Genomic DNA, 16581 nt, shown 5'->3' on the forward strand with positions numbered 1-16581 from the left:
TGCCGAGGAGACGGCACAAAACTGTGTCCAACAACAGCCGTGACTCACAGCCTGGTTTTTACTCTCGTCATTAACAGCCATTAACGGAGCGATACCAAGCAGATGAGTCTGCTGCTCTGCACGACGACAACCCCATCTCGAGCAGCAGGGAGATCCTGGCGCTGGCAGGGTGGCACCGTGCAGTGCTCCGTGCTCGTGCTGACCACTCTTGCCAGCTGGCGTGAGCGTCCCCGTTGCCATCTACCAGCATGACGGTCCCTCTGAAAAGCAAAGGCTGCTGGTGCTGCGTGCCAAGGGGCTGGGATGCTGCTCTGCAGCCAGGCACCAGTATGGGATGTGATAACTGCAAAAGTGGCTGGGCACTTGTTAACCAGCACCGTGGGCTGGGAGCAAAAATGATGGGAAGGGAAGGAGATGGCTGATGGATTAGCAATAAGGATTGGGAAACAGTTCGTGCTACCTTGACAGGTCTGAAACTCATCTGCCACTGGGACTCGGCCTCCAAAGTGCCACCTGAACTCCTCCACACAAATGTGGTCAAACACCAAAACAAAACCGGGCTGAATTTGGATTCTAAGGCTGGAGTAACTACATGGACAGACAGCAATGGGATTATTCCAGATTTGCATTGGTGTAGTTGAAATCCTTTTTGTACCAGAAATCCCAGCCCAAGGAAGGATGGGTCATTTTTTAAAACAAACAGCAGGAGCCCAGGTTCATACAGCGGTGTCACCTGAGGAGACATTAGAAAGCTGTGTTCAATGAGCATATCCCAAAAGTGTGCAGAGAGATGTCCTCTGGTGATAGCAAACACTAATGAGAACCAGGAGCTGCCAGATTTAAATGGACCCAGGGCTGGAGGCAGTCATTACAGAGAGCAACGTAGCTGCTTGGTCTGTCTGATCCCTACTAATCACTGAGGAAAACCACGTTATGCTATAGATCCAGGGTGTTTTGTTTCCTTGCAGACACTGAAGAGGAGGGAACAGAGGCGGAACCCTCAGCCTTAACCTACAGCTAATTTGGGAGGGGGAACTAAGGGAGCAGTCCACATGGTATAAGAAAACGGCAAGTTTGAGTTTTGTTTGTTGGCCTGGATGCTCAGGGTGCTGGTTGCTCTTTGCCTCCCGTTTTTAAACCTACAGCCACACATACAGAAGTGTTGTCATCGATTTATCTTTGGCCTTTTCTCTGTAGAGTGCTCTGCCTACAGGAGATGAGAATGGGTAAATGGTAGAGGCCCTCTGCAGAGGATCAGCGTGCAGCAGATTTCATTTCCTTGCAGTCCACCTCTGGGACAACAGGACATCTAAATATTGAAAAAAGTACTAAGAGGAAAACCCAAATATCCTTCCTTTTATTTTCTTTTACTGCACTGACAGATACTCTGTCTGCACAGTAACAAAGAGGATGAGAAAAAGCAAAGTCTAGCAAATGAGTAACAAAACAGTGATACGGAAGGTGCCTATGTTTGATTTATCTTCTTACAGTTGCTCTTCAGAATAAAATTGTTCTTTATTGTATGTTTACGTATAAAATCCAATTTCTTCTTTATTGTATGTTTATATATACAATCCAGTTATAAATGTCTGGCAGCATTAAATGAGATTTGGGACATCAACAGTTTACTCTGGTTTATATGAATGGTGTCCTGATGCAACTTCTCCTACCTGAGAAAAGAGAAAATAGAGTAAATGAAATTGAGATCGTGTCCAACGTCTTCAGATGCAAACTGAGACATTCAAATGACTACTTCTCTGAGTGACAAATCGCATCTCCTGCAAGGCAGTGCTCGTGACTCTGTGCAGAGGAACTGACTGCATCAGCAGATGATCTGAAATCTGGGCTAAACAGGAACCTTCACCAGCACAGGTGACAGCTAAAATTAGCATTGAGAAAACCAACGAAAACATGACGGTAAAGTCCTGAGATGAAAAATAGATTATTCACTGTCAGAGAGAACAATAGGCAAGACATAAAAACAGTTACAAGGTGACAGTGCACGTAGTGGAAGGAAGAAAGCAGCAGCAGAACTGAAAGCAACCCCCCTTGGGGAAAACACAGGCACCGGGGATAAAAGGATGCAGAGAGTAACAAGAGGGGCGAAAAAAAGGAAAATTGAGGGATGGAGACTAAAGCTACACAGCAGAAAGAAATGCTGCCTATAGGAATGGCGTTGGACAGCCAAGAAAATGAGAACTATCCGTATAAAAAGGCAGTTACTGTAAAGGGGGGATACTTAGATATGGCATCAAACAGACCAGATACCAAAGTGGCTAAGAAAGGACCCGCTCAAACAAAAGAGACTGCAACTCTGCCATCCCGACTGAGTTGCTTGGATCAAGCAAGCGATGAATATCTCGGGCAGACAAGGAAGAGTGCTTCTCAGATAAACCTCCTCTGTACCTCTGGGCAAGGGAAACCACACGCCAGCAAATACACTTGCTGGTAGCATCTCAGAGGTAAATCCTGGCTTTCTGTTAGTGCAGAGCTACTACTTGCCACGAAGCAGCCCGTTTTCTCAGAGTTTCACAGCTCAAATCAGTCCGGGTAGTGGCAGGGTCTGCAGTGTTTACAAGCAAACGCTTTGCTCGCTATAGAGCAAAAGTGCTTACAAGTCTTCTCTTAAATAAATACGAGAAAGTGTACACTCTAGGAAATTGCATTGTGCTGAGAAATGTTGCACGAGTGGAAAAGATGTTCCATTTGGTGAGAAAATTATATGCTGCAAATAATTCATTCAGCTATAATAAGTAGCCTCAAAAGAGGAGGTCAGTAAAACCCTGGTGAGGGATATTTTTATCATCTCTTTCATATTCATTTCCAGCATAACTGTTATTACTTTATGTGATACTATAACAACCACAGACAGCTGAAATAAAACAGAAAATGACAATAAGCAGGTTCTCCATGGCATTCAATGCCATAAATTAACATTAGGGGATATGCTTTATTTTACTATGGGTTTTTTGGTATCCATGAAGCCCCTCTGAGGTCATCACAAATTGCTAGGGAGGGGATGGGGAGGCAGGAAGGGAGGTGGGGGAGAAAGGGGAAACGTGACATTTTAAATCCAAGGGAAATGACAATATCTCAGTTTTCCCTCATTCCAAATGGAATTTATTAAACATTTCAGCTTTAAAAAAAAAAAAAAAACAACACACAGACTATTTCTTGAATGTCTGCTTTTTAATATGTTTGTGTTCTTGAAATAGGAAATGCTGTGATATATGATGATAGTGCATTTCAATTGCTAATTGCTATACGGTATGATGCAACGTACATTTTGAAGCTGAATGCCATTTTAAAACAAAATACTGAAGCATCTGATTCAATGAGGAACACTAAAGGACACATTTCCATCTGATTTTTTTTTCAGAAATTCGGTAGTTCCTGCATAACACTTTAATGCAGGTGAAATATATGCCTTTTAGACAGAAAAAATGATCTCAGAAAGTGGGTATTACGTTCTACCTGTTGTGTTTTGTGTTAATTGTGTGCTACCTGGCCCAAGCTATCTCTGTGGTGCATCCTTCAGACAAAATGGGAGCAATTTTCAGAGGATGCTACCACAGGGCTTGCTGGGGGCACTGCAGAGTGGGTTCTGCCCCCGTAGGGAGGAGGATTTGCAGGTCTGGAGATGTCGATGTCCTTCAGCACGTGGCATGAGGGGGAATCCTGCTTGGCAAAGGAAATCCACCCTGCCAGCTCCCAGCATCACCTTGCTGCTAGCACCATAAGTGCCCCTTCAGTCCCTGCAGTAGCAAACTGTTAAAAAAAAACACACCACAGTTCCCCTACCTTGGTGAAGGTCAGGCAGTCCTTGTCCTGGTCTTTATCCTTTATCTCAAAGTCGTAAAGTGCTTTGCCCTGAGGTGGAGCTTGCGGGAGGGGCTTGATGCACTGGATGTAGCTGGCGGGGAAGAAGCCGTGGTTGCCATTGAGCTCCCCGTGGTACCAGTTCTCATCCACCTTCCTCCGCAGGATGATGATGTCCCCTTTGTTAAACTTGAGGTCGCCGGGCTCTTTCCCCTCATACGTATAGAGAGCTTTGCCGTAGGGAAGCTGAGAAGCACTCTGGAAAAAAAAAAAAACAAAATACACGACAGCTTTAAGAAAACTCCAGCCAGAGTCGGTTTCCTTTTCAAAGTCACTCGGAGCCAGACACAACCCGATTGCAACCAAACTACCCTGATGGCTGCAGCTGACTGTTACACAGCTCCAGACCCCAGACCCTACAGAAAAACAAGAATGTGTGTGGTAGCAGGACGGAGAAGGTGAGACACCAGAGCCAGCAGTGTGGCAGCAGAGGCTCAGCAGTCCTCCTGGAGCTCAGCTCAAACCCACAGCACCTCTCACACCATCGAGCACCTCCTGTCTGTCTGCACAGCGTGCTCTGGCAGCGGGATTTTGTGATTAAACAAGCAGAGCTTGGCATGCCTGGAGGTAACATTTCAGACGTTTTGACCTTCAGGGTTACTTTGGTTTCTGCGGCACAGCAAGACAAACTAAACCAAACCAGCTTGAAGACTCGCACGGTTTTGGAAGTTGGCAAGTCGAGAATTGTTCGCGGTGTTTGTTTGAGCGATTCCAAACACTTTGGAGTTTGAAGCTTTGAGTTCAGCTTCTGATTCTGAAACCAAATACCCTCACTTCTTGCAAAATCCCCAAGTCTCCTGCTGTTCACTGAGGGCTACTGTAAACAGTTATAATAGTCATTGTTGCTTATGAATTAATGTCCCTGGGGAGAAGTGGAATAGACAGAACGCATCAAATCTTTCTTTTAGAGCTAAAAACAGCTCTGAGGCTCTTGCTCTCATTAAAAGAATGAAATAAACTTTTAAAAAATGACAGCACAAGCCTAAAAATTAAATACTTTGGTGCTACAGAAAACAGAAACCTATTCCAATGGAAACTATCCCATTGTGAAGAGTTTGTGCCAGGGGTCACTTTGGCCTGGTGCAATATTGTCTCACCCTGGTTGTGACTGCACGGATGCTGTTTTGGGGGTACTGCCAGCTTACACAGCCCTTGCCTTGCCCTCCCTGGGGACTTGCTGCCCTTCCTGCTGAATGTCACGGTGCAGGGAGGAGCGGTGGGGACAGGTAGCTCTGCAACTGGCAGAGTGACCCATGCTGGTGGGGGAAAAGTGCATAGCGGCATTACCCTGTGACATCTCTTATTTTATTTAGCTCGATCTGAGAGTCAGCTTGCCAGACTCAGCACAAATGTGTAGCAGCGTGTACAGCAGGGAACGTCAAAGGGGTTTTGTAAAGTCAGCCTTTCTCAAGTGTCTTTCATTCTGAGATGTGGTTCCAAAAATGACATGCTTTTCTGCTCTCCCCTGCTCTGGTCACTGGCTGTGAATAGGGTGTCCTACAGGGACAACGAAAATCTAACAGGTATGTTCAATAAAACATGCTGGTAATTCCCAGGGTGTTTCTTGCACCTGTACTTCTGGATGATGCTCATATGCATAGCAAGAGCGATCCGATGCTTTCATGAAGGAGAAGGTGCAATGGCATGGCAGAAACACTCCATTTCTCCACCCCAACCAGAAAATGCAATGCTAGAAATTCTTTAGAGCTTTATTAGAGCAGGAAGCAGAGAGATTATTGGGCTCTGGTGGGAGAATTAAACAGATGTGGGGCAGTTTTTGTGCTCTACATCCTCACCATCCTGCCGGAGGAGCAGAAGCAGCAGCGCACTGTCTGCAGTGCCAGGTGCAGGGCAGGCACCACACTGATCAAAAAGGAAGTGTTTGGTCTTCATCCATGGGCATTAAATTACTCTTTGTATTAGGAAGGGATCAAATAGTTGTACAGGTTTGGGAACAGGTGTGCAACAGGTCTTCTTGCCTGTATCAGCCACCGAGCCAGTCAGGTAGGTGCAGCCATAGGGAGCACTGTTTGTGCTGCCTGCATGAGGATTTGTTCTCTCAGATATGTCCCCAGCTGTCTCTGCTTTATTGTTCCTCTCATTTCCCTCTGTATTCTTTTTGCTTTTGGTGTGTACGAATGAAGGTAACCACTTAAAGACCAATATTTCGGAAGCACCTTCAAACATTACAAAAAGCAAAGAAGAAAAAAAAAAAACACAGAGAAAATCTACAGCCAGCTAACAAAACATGCATCAAACAGTCTCTGCCAAATCAGTGGCAGCATCCTACTGATATTTTTTCTCTCTGCCAGGATGGTTATTTCCCTTGACACCAAAGCTTTGCTTCTCTTCCCAGCATTTTAAAATTAGGCATATGATACAACCAAGCTGCTTAGGCCAAGGCATGGACTGCATTACCTATTTGAAACTATATATAAAAAAAAAAAAAAAAGCTGAAAGAAAGACTATGGAGCTTTGTAGTAATTTAGAAATAAAAGATTCATTGCCTTAACTCATGCTGGGAGAAGACAATTTATCAAGCACGGAGCAAGCCTTCTGCCAGGTGTGCACTGAACCACTGCTGATCCAGGCGCGAGCCTGGCAAGCACGCTCCGGATCACCTGCCCAAGACGGGGCCTTCCTATACGGAGATCTCTGTAGCAAGCCAAGGTCAAATCGCTTTCTTTACTTTTTAACCCCTTTCTCTTCCCAAGCCTCATTTCTGCTGTGTTAAAAATGCACAGCCCCCAGAGGCACAGAAAAAGAAACCAGATTTTATTTGGACTCGCATGTCATCACTGAAATCCTCACACAACGTGTGCTGGGCTTTTTATCTAATTAATTGAGCTGGCTGGAAAGTTATTCAGGTGCTTTTTTATTCCTTAACCCGATTAAAAAAAAAAAAAAAAAAAAAAAAAAAAGGCTTTTAAGGAAAGCAATCAAACTGCAGCACAACAATGTTGATTTGAAATCTGGCTTTGTGGTTTTTTTTTAGAAACCCTAATGGGGCATCCCAGGGAATTTGCAGTTTAGGTGCTCGTGTTCCTGTTTTTTTCTTTTTTCGATAGCCTTAGTTATGGACCATGTCATCTGGCTGGGGACTGTCCTGCACAGATGAGGTCTGCACATATAAGGTACTGAAACTACAGCTACCAGTGAGAAGGTACTTCTGAAATTAAATGTTTCCATTATCAGCCAAAGCTTTTCTAATTCTGAGCCACAGTTTTTAAAAAAATAAAAAATAACCTGTAAAGTTTTTTTTTTTTTTTTTTTTTTTAATAAAAATGTTGGTTAGTGAAAAAGACACCCTCCCATTGAAAAATAGCTATAATTGAGACTTTTCCCAGTCTTTCTGTAAGGTCACAAGTACTCATTTTGATTTACACACCCCGGGTAAAGCTTGTGTTTACCTCTGCCCAGGCAGAGGTGAAAATAACAGTCCTCTAAATGTTTTCAAATAAAGCTGCTTTTCCCTTTCTAAAGCTCTAAGTGCATGCACCAATCAATCTCGGAGAGGAATTCAACATTGCAATTACTGAAGAAAAACAAAATAAACCCTTGAAGCTTTCTCAGTGATATTTTTCTGGCCCGAAGGTCCTGATTTCAGAGGACTTTCAGTCAATGAATATTTTATTTTGTTCCAATGAATTCTGATCCCTTAGCAGCAATTTTGGGGTGTTTCGCTATTATCATTCCTGCTTTTGGTTAATCCATATGTGCCTGGCAGACTGGATTCAGAAAGTGCCTCCTCACCTGAAAGGAGGGATCATTAAGCACATTTCAGAAACAGACGAAAAATGACTGCTGCTGCTCTTCAGTAGTTGAAACATCACTCCCTGTCAAGTGCTGGGTCATTCCTAGAAATCTTTGCATGATCCTGTGATTGTTTGGAAGCCGGTGGCTCCCAAATCAAATGGCCTCCTTCTCTGACTGCATGCTAAGAAATCGATTTGCCCCCCTTGGCTTATGGTTAGGCTAACTGGAATTCAGCTAGGATGCCTATTAAATTTCAATACTCCGTGTGGGTGTGTATAGAAATGAAGAACGCAAGAAAGAAAGGAAGGAAGGAAGGAAGGGATGAAGTCACAGTCAATGGCAAGGGCCAGTTTCTATTCCCCTGCCAGAAAATGCTCGTTGGCACAGTGCTGAATTCTGCCAAAGGTTTCTTTTCTCTTTCAGCAATCAATACTGACGTAAAAGCCTGAAGCGTTAATATGCTGAAAACCCCCCTCGCAGAAGACTTAATGATATGTTGGCAACTCAATCATTCCGCATTTGTGTTTCAGCAATGTCAAATGGCAGCAGTTAAGCAGAAACCTGCTGGCAAATTGACAAACAACAGCCATGAAGCAATTAAGTGGCAACGCTGGAGAATTTTTCATTACATATCCCGAAGAACAAAAGGAAGGGAGAAAAAAACCCACAAACACACTTGTTTCCAATAAATTCTCCCAGTAGAAAGCTTTGTAGAGTGTGAGCTGCTCTAGGTAGAGAAGGTCTTGAGTTGTCAAAAGTTACAGAAAAGAGAGGTTTTCTCAACATGCTTGAAAGCAACATGAGCTCCAAGCCTCAATTAGGCATGGCGTACACCAAAGACAGCATCAAGACCCCATGTACAAAATCATCAGAGAGGCTGGGCAGATTTGCTTGCTCACAAACACACAACAGGAAAGTACAAGACCAACGCTCAGCACCAGTACATTGCATTATCCCCTCTGCTATCCCCTCTATTATGCCCCTCTGCTGTCTCTCTGTGGGTCTCAGTCATAGCCAAAGCCAGTGGTAAAGCAGGAGTAGATGAAACCAAACAGCCCCAAAACACGTTGCTGTAGCAGCCTGCTAGCAGTACTACCACGGGCAGAACATTTTTTTAGACTGTGCTTCTTAGCCATTTTAGCAAAATACACTCATATGTTACTTGGTGCAGTTCTTCAAGTTTCTACATATCTCCATATCCCCTGCCCTCTAAATACATTTATGAAGAGTCTGTTCCTTCGAGTGAATGAATGTGAATTTATCACTTTCAGGAAGTATCACCGAGTGCAAACTTCAAAACAAATCAAAGGCCTATGCAGAAGAAAAGAGACAGAAAGGAAAAAAAGTCATGAAAAGCACGTGCATCTGAGTGGTAATCTATAATTAAACACAAACCACCAGCATAAGGCATAAATAATAATTAAAATACACATTGTTAATTTTTTGCCTCATTTACTCTTAAGCATCACACAAATCCCAGTCGACACAGAGGTTCGGTGGTGACGCATGGGACAGTGTTTCTGGCTTCTGACGGGTTGGAGGCTCCCCATGAGGAGGTTGGGTGACCACTTCAGCACTTGGTCTCCTGCCGTGCAGAGAAAATCACCTCAGCTGTGGTAGAGAGGACAGGGACTGTGGTGGAGAGTTCAGAGCAGTCAGCACTAAATACAACAGTTTGGTCACAGTGGTGGTGGCAGCTTTGCCTGCCAGGCTGGGCAAAGGACAAGGCAGTGGGGCAGCAGGGACCAAGCACTGTCACCTTGCTCCTTGCCATCAACCCCACAGACCCATCCTCTCTGTGCTACCTACAGTCACTGCATCTTTCAAGAGTAACACATCTCAGTAGCCTACAGACAGATGGGGACTTTGTGGCCAAGTCCAGGACTGAACTAAATCTCCTAAATCCCTGACCATTGCCCTTAACCACAGAAACCACGTATCATTCAGGCAAAGGTCTTGCTCATAGACTGGACAGGGCACTGATCCCTTCTGCTGCTTGTGCAAATGGGGAGCACCAGAACATGACAAGAACTTTTATCCCCTTTTTGGATACAGAAAATGAGGCAGGGAAGTCATGGGAGGAGAAGCAGGGGGAGTGAAAGGCATGGGAAGCATTAATGGGCTTGTCCAAGCTCACTTGCAACCTCTGCAGCTGTTCCATGGACAACATGACAATTTGTGGCACATGCAACTCCGCCCCTGCCTTCACAGATTTTAGATATCAACATCTATAAAATACCTAAAGAGAGGGTGCAGAGGATGGAGCCAGGCTCTTGTCAGAGCTGCCCAGTGCCAGAACAAGAAGCAATGGACACAAAAAGGCACCCAGGATCCCTGGCACAGGCTGCCCAGGGAGGCTGTGGGGTCTCCTCCTTGGAGGCCTTCCAAAGCCGCCTGGAGATGGGCCTGGGCAGCCTGTGCTGGGTGGCCCTGCTGGAGCAGGGCTGGGGCCTGGTGGCCTCCAGAGGGCCCTGACAGCCTCAGCCGTCTTGTGACTGTGGTTCTGTGATTCTGTAAACAGGGCAGAAAGCAAAAAAAAATGCAATCAAATGAAGAAACTAAGGGGGGTAGGGCAGACTTCAGCTAATGCAGGTATACCTAATGTTACCACCATAAGATCTGTGACCCACACAGTTTTAAGTGGCTTCTGGAGGAGCCTTCAGGATGACTGATCACAAACCATCATTATGTCTCACAGCAAAGACTCTTAAAATGTTTTGTATGAGATGGTTTATCTTACATAAGGCCATTGCCCCCGGGTCACCTGACTTGACAGAGCGTGTCCGTGACACAGCCTCACTTACTTTCACACAACGTTAGTAATAGGAAAATTAATCAAAGAGAATCTAATATTGCACAAAGTAGCAAAGAGGAAGGCCAGCAATGTCAGCTCAGTGTGAACCATTGGTAAGAGCCTGAAAACCACAATTTGAAGGTTCAACCCTTAAAAAATCATCTTTGTGACAAAAAGTAGTTAAGCTGACAATAAAAGCAGCAGCATGAAGAATGAAAGCTGAGTGTAATCCTTTTTATACCCTGTGCAGCGTCATGCATATTTACTGTGATTATTATTAATAAATCAAGATACAAATAAAACTTCTTAATTAAAGCCCTACTGTTTCCTTTAACCAAGGACTTAGTCATAAGCCATTAGGCCCTGATCCTGGCTGATGATGCTGCAGAGCACTGCAGTCCCTGTGACATCTGAGGACACACACAGACAACATAAACTTGAGCACTAGGCACAGCTCCTACCTAGAGCAGGAGGTGAAATGTTTCTCAGAAAAAGAAAAAAAACATGTTCTAGGTTGTTTTGTAGTTTATACAGCAAGCTGGCCCAACTTGCATTTTACCTTATAAGGTCCACCTTGGTATACACCAAGAGTCAAAAATCTTTCAGACTTTTCCTTGGCAAACACAGTCAATGCCTGCAGCACAACTGTGAAAGAAACAGCAGGCTTTCCGTTGCACAGCTTGTCGAATAGGTACATTTAGGATCCTCTGCTTTACCAAAATAAGAGCTGGGTTTTTATGATGCAACACCATCTCTCAGGAAGTTTAAAAACTTGCCTGCAAGAATGTCCTGTGCTGAGCTCATCTGATTTCATAAGCACAGCTAGAATAACTTCACACGTCCTGCACATCTCACACTATTTCAGCCAATCACTCAGTATCTATCAATATTTACACATCCAAAGATCTCTTTTGCCTAGTAACGCATTGTTTAAAGTGAAGTCTTTTCAAACTACGTGCACTTCTGTTAAACACCATGTGATTACAAGGGTCAGGTTAGATTTCTAGCAGTGCATTCACAGCTATTGCTACTTAGAGGATCTGTGGGTAACATCAGCCAGCTGTTTAACCATGTCAGAACAAAGTCTCTCATGCTCTGCAAAACCTGAAACTTTCCAGATTCTGTGTTCCTTAAGAAGTTGTACTGTCAACACAGTGCTGGCATTGTAGGTCCGATTCTGTTTTTGGTTAAATCACTTTAATCCAGTTAATCTTGATGAAGCAGCATGGATGTATAGAAAATTCCAACGCAGTATAGAGCTTTATCTTACGTGTAATCTCCTCTGAAACAAAGCTGAATGGCTGGCAGCCTCTACCGATACCAAATATTTTGTGATTTTTCACATGCTGGTGATAGCCTCTGCAAAGCCTAGGTACAGTCTGAGAGACTGCTTTTACCTTTCAGGCAGAAATCTGTCACTGGATCCTATGTCTTACCTATCACCCTGTGCCCGAGTCCTGGTGTAACATGCTACATGCTGGCATTTCAGAGCAGAAGCTGGTCTGAGCAAGCCTGGATGACAGCTGGGAGGACACAGACCAAGCATGAAGTGTGACCCTGAGACTGGCAGCAGCGGGGCTGACTGCCTCCCCCAGGACCTGGCCACCACACTTGTCCTTGGGGAGGAACACAGCAACTGGCAGTGGGTTAACGCAGGGGGAAGCAAACACCAGAAAGAAATCTGCTGCTGTGACTTAACAGGCAACCTCATTGCAGTGTGGTGCTTGCACAGGTCAAAGAGAAAAGACAGCAAAATTGGATATGTCTATGTACATTGTATATTTGTGCCTTAGAGCAGAGATGCTATAAACCAAGGCGAAGCTCCCCTGAGGCTACAGCAAAACGCAAACCAAAACTGTCTATTCAAGGCACTACGGCAGCTCCATATTTAAGGCTGCTCGTGTTCTCCATTCAAGGTGTGCCTTAAATCCTTTAAACAAACACGAAATCTCACGCTGATCACTCCCCAGATGACACCGCTTCAGGCAGGACCACAAGCTGGTTTTCCCAGCTGCCTGCCAGAGCCCGGCCCTGGCTGGTTTCTTTTGGTAAATGAAAGGAGTTAAGAGTCAGGCTGCCGTGAAGTTTTGAGAGTCATTATGTTTTTTCAGGCTCCTTCACCTCCACAACGGCAGCATTTACTGCCTTGGAATTTTACACAATTCTTTATGCCGTAGGTCACTGCAAGAAAAAAAAAAAAAAACAACATTGTGGAGAAAACTCTAAAAGCGTTGCCTGAAAGCCCATAGCACGCAACTCTGCTGCAACTGCTTTATTTGATCTTTCCTGGTGGAAGCTGACAAAGCACGGGACAGCTTACATTTTCCAGTGGTGCCTTTGTAACTTTGCCACCCAGCCCGATACCTTCGGCTTGCTTTCCAGCCTTTCCACGTCTTTCTTCTTGGCTCCCTGCCTTGTGACTCAACCGTTTCCTCGGCAGCAACCCTCTCCCACCTCCGCCCCGGAGAGGACTTCATGGTCCAGCTCTGCTGCAGCTCTTTGGAGCTGGATTCCCTCTTGAGGGACACCAGGCTGGGACACCCTGCTTTGGCAGGACCACTGGAAAGGGAAAAGGGTAGGGAAAGGCCTGGAGATGGATCTGCCCCAGACAGGAGCAGGCAGCTGTGGTGCAAAGGAAGGCATTTTCCATCTGGCGAAGCTCCCAGAGCTCAACAGAGGGAGCCCCACTCCGGCAAATCTCACCGGGCCTGCTGCGGGTCGGCAGCGGGCCTCAGGTTTTCTAACATAAATACATGCACACCAGGAAAATCTTTCTCCTCTCTGCCTCCCCCGCTCCGCGTTAACTTGAGGATGGCGCAAAAAGCTTCTGCTATCATTTCAATCACCAAAAATCAAGAAAATCAGCGGCTGAAATGACGCAAGCCACTTCATCAGCCTCGGCTCACAGGCTCCAGCACCCAAACAGCCTGTGACAGCTCAGGGGAGTCTGCTGGCAGCAGAATGCAAAACAAACCCTAAAAGCTTAAAAACAATTTTTTTTTTTTTTTAAATCTAAGGTAAAACAGGGTTGATCAGGAGCCATGGTAGGGTCTGAGAAGTTTCCGAGGGTGTCAGTATTACAAGGTCTGAAGGGGGGACCTGGGATGGTGAACAGGGCAGCAAGCAGGGCCACGGCAGGGCTACCAGGGCATACATAAGGGAGAGGCTGGGGAAGACAAATGGCCACAAAAACCCTCTAATATGACAATATGGCAATGAGATGAAAAAATGGGAAAGCAGCTTTAACTCTTACTTCAGATGAAGGGAAGGAACAGAAATTCCTATTGAAAGCCTGAGGCTGGTTTATGATAAACAGGTGTGGTGCCCGGGACCGAACTATTTCTGCTGTATTTTCCTCATTGCATGTGACCACAGAGTGGAGTCCTGCACTACAAAGATGAAAATACATCCTCTTGCTTTCCTCTTACCCCAAGTTTTAGCAAGGCAGCTTTAAAATACATGCTCTGTGAGGACTTTCTGAAGTGGTATTAACAGTTTCATAAATACTGTATTACCTGAACAGGGCCTTCACTGGCTTGACAGGGCATTTGATGAATGCGCCACTGGCTGCATACACAGTGGAGCTAAAGAACATGTTTCCTTGGTAGCTCGGTTGTACACTTCAATAGGTGGATAAATTCCCATGTCACCAGAGAATATTTACAACTGAATCTTATTTATCAATAGCGTACCCTTACCCACAGCCCACACAAATCCTGTTACACAAAACCCGCTACAGCTCTTTTTTTTTCACGCTTACATTAAAACCGCGGAGGTTTCTTCTGCACCGAGGCAGGCTTTGTGAGAAGAAACTGCATCAGGAGATGCTAACGCTGAAACATTCTTGGCTCGGTGTCAGCGGGAGAGGAGTTAGCTCATCCACATCTGTGTGAGCAGCCTCCTCATCCCTCCACTGTCAGGGACCTTCTCAAGCGAGAGCACATCGGGTCCCACCATGCTCAGGTCGTCCCAAGGAATGAACGCGCCAACCCCCTTGCCAGGAATTTAAGGGAGATTATTTCCCCCCCTGTTTGCTGTGGTTAGTAATATTAAAATATCTGGTATCCATTAAGTATAAAAACCCCATGCTTTTTAAATCACGGAGTTGCAGCTTTGTTTATTGAAAGGGACACCATGGTTATTATTATTTCCCCCGAAAAGGACCTTTTCTGGGGAGATTCCTGCCTGCTCCCTGCCCCCCTGCACCTTGCCCCTGCAGCACCTGCCAGCTTTGTCCTCCCATCCAGGTCCCTCGCCCAGAAATGATTCATTAGCTGCAATCCACTGACACGCGCTCTCCGCACAAAGACGATTAGGAATTGCTTTCAAGCCCAAATCATGCTGACAGCACAGACAGGCACCTTCCCGCACACGCACATGAGCCAGCTTACAGCCAAAAGGACTTTAATCAGCTCCTGCTTTGATAAGCACTGGGCAGTGGGACCGTGGCCTCACTGTGCAGAGGAGGCCAAAAGGCATCTCGCACCCCAGCACCTCCAGGTGTTGCCTCCTCTGCAGCAGGAAGGGTCCCCCATCGTGCAGGGCTCCCATTAGGAGCAGCTGAGCTCCTCCAACAAACCCCTGTGTGTTTTGATGTTACGGAGTAACAGGAGTCAGAGCAGACAAGGAAAACATCAAGGAAGATACAAGGCTTCAGAATGCAAATCACACTTTTATGTCATCCTCCCGAATCCCCTTAGGGGGGAGGAAAGTTGATTATCTGCAGAATATGGGTCACAGTTATGCCTCAAGGATCTTTTGGAGCTTTGACTGCTGCTGACATACTACGGGGCTCCTTGGTGCCTTTTCAGGTTAATGCTTTCAAAGTGCTGTCCCTGTGCATAATAATAATAATAACACCGCCAAAAAAAAAAAAATAATTTCCTGCACCTACTTCCCAGAAGTTTCTCTCACACTGAATGTAATTGATACTTCCTTCTGCACTCTGAGGCATGATTAAAATGAAGGCTACACATGTTTGGAAGCACCGCGGATTTTGAACTCTGCGTGGTTTCTAATTAAAGTGATGCACACAGGATGCTTGTGCTACGTTTCACTCCTCTGTATGGCTATTATGGCTACATACATTTCATCAGGAGTCAAAAGAATATCCTCTACCTCTCATAATAGAATCCTGATCTAGACTGGATAATCACCAGTCATTGATTTGGGTGAAGAATGTCTTTAGGAAAGGAAAAAAAAAAGGCTCGTGATGCCACTAGCCCTCTGACACAGGCACGGATATTAATGACTGAAGTGTTTCAATTTCTGGCTAGTCTGGAGTGTATGCTGCCCAATGTTAAGCACTGGTGCTAATGAGGTGCAAGAAAAGAAAAAAAAAAAAGAAAAGAAAAGAAAAAAAAAACAACACACACAATCAGCTAGAACAAAATCCCCATAATCTGCAAGGATGCAAACAAGTGATTAAGCAGCAGCACTGCTGTCTGAGTGTTAAGGTCTCTGCCACTACAGCCTGAATACTTGTTTTTAGGATTGCCTGTTCACCAAGGTAAAGTGCATCAGAAGACCTGTTACGCTCTCAATCATATGTCTGAGTTTTGCAATCCATCTTAGCATGTTATTGACATTATTTGACATATTCCTCTATCATCTAGGGATGTGTTTCCACAGAGCATGGTCAAACCTGCAGACATGCTCAACTCCAGAGATTTCGGAAGCCACAACCCCACAAGCTCTGTGCTGTAGGATATGGTGTGCTGCTCACTAACCCTTCTGCATGGGTCACACACATGGCAGCGGCTCGGCTTCCTTCCCCTTGCTGTCCCAGGTGCAGGCAGCGCTGAACTCTTGCCCCAGTTACACTTCTGTATCATCAGCACCTGCATCTGACACCAGCAAAGCTGCACAACAAGGTCAATGCCCCTGTTTTCCTGTAAGAAAAGATAGGGCTGAAAACCTCAAAGGGGAAAATACTTCACATTTTTTTGCTATTAATATAAAGCCAGCTTATAAACCTCGCCTCGCAAAGCCGTACACTAATTTTGAAAGCTGCAGCTACTCATAACTTGATGCAATGACCTTAATGTTTTCCAAGGCCTGCTTCTGACTTTGCTTACACGAATGTAAATAAATCAAGAGCTCCCCCACTGACCGTAATGACGGTACTCCTGATTGTCACTGCTGTGATGGCA

General features: G+C 45.2%; 1 protein-coding gene across 1 annotated transcript in view; it reads right to left on the reverse strand.

The window, feature by feature from the left end:
* Positions 1-16581, reverse strand: part of SH3RF3 (SH3 domain containing ring finger 3) — a 231352-nt gene that overhangs the window by 79509 nt on the left and 135262 nt on the right. Inside the window, exon 2 of the mRNA XM_082784635.1 lies at positions 3802-4077. Coding sequence (XP_082640761.1) covers positions 3802-4077 — 276 coding nt within the window. The remainder of the gene's footprint in view (positions 1-3801; positions 4078-16581) is intronic.

Source organism: Aythya marila, assembly GCF_965140915.1.
Source record: "Aythya marila genome assembly, chromosome: 1".
Lineage (NCBI taxonomy): Eukaryota > Metazoa > Chordata > Aves > Anseriformes > Anatidae > Aythya > Aythya marila.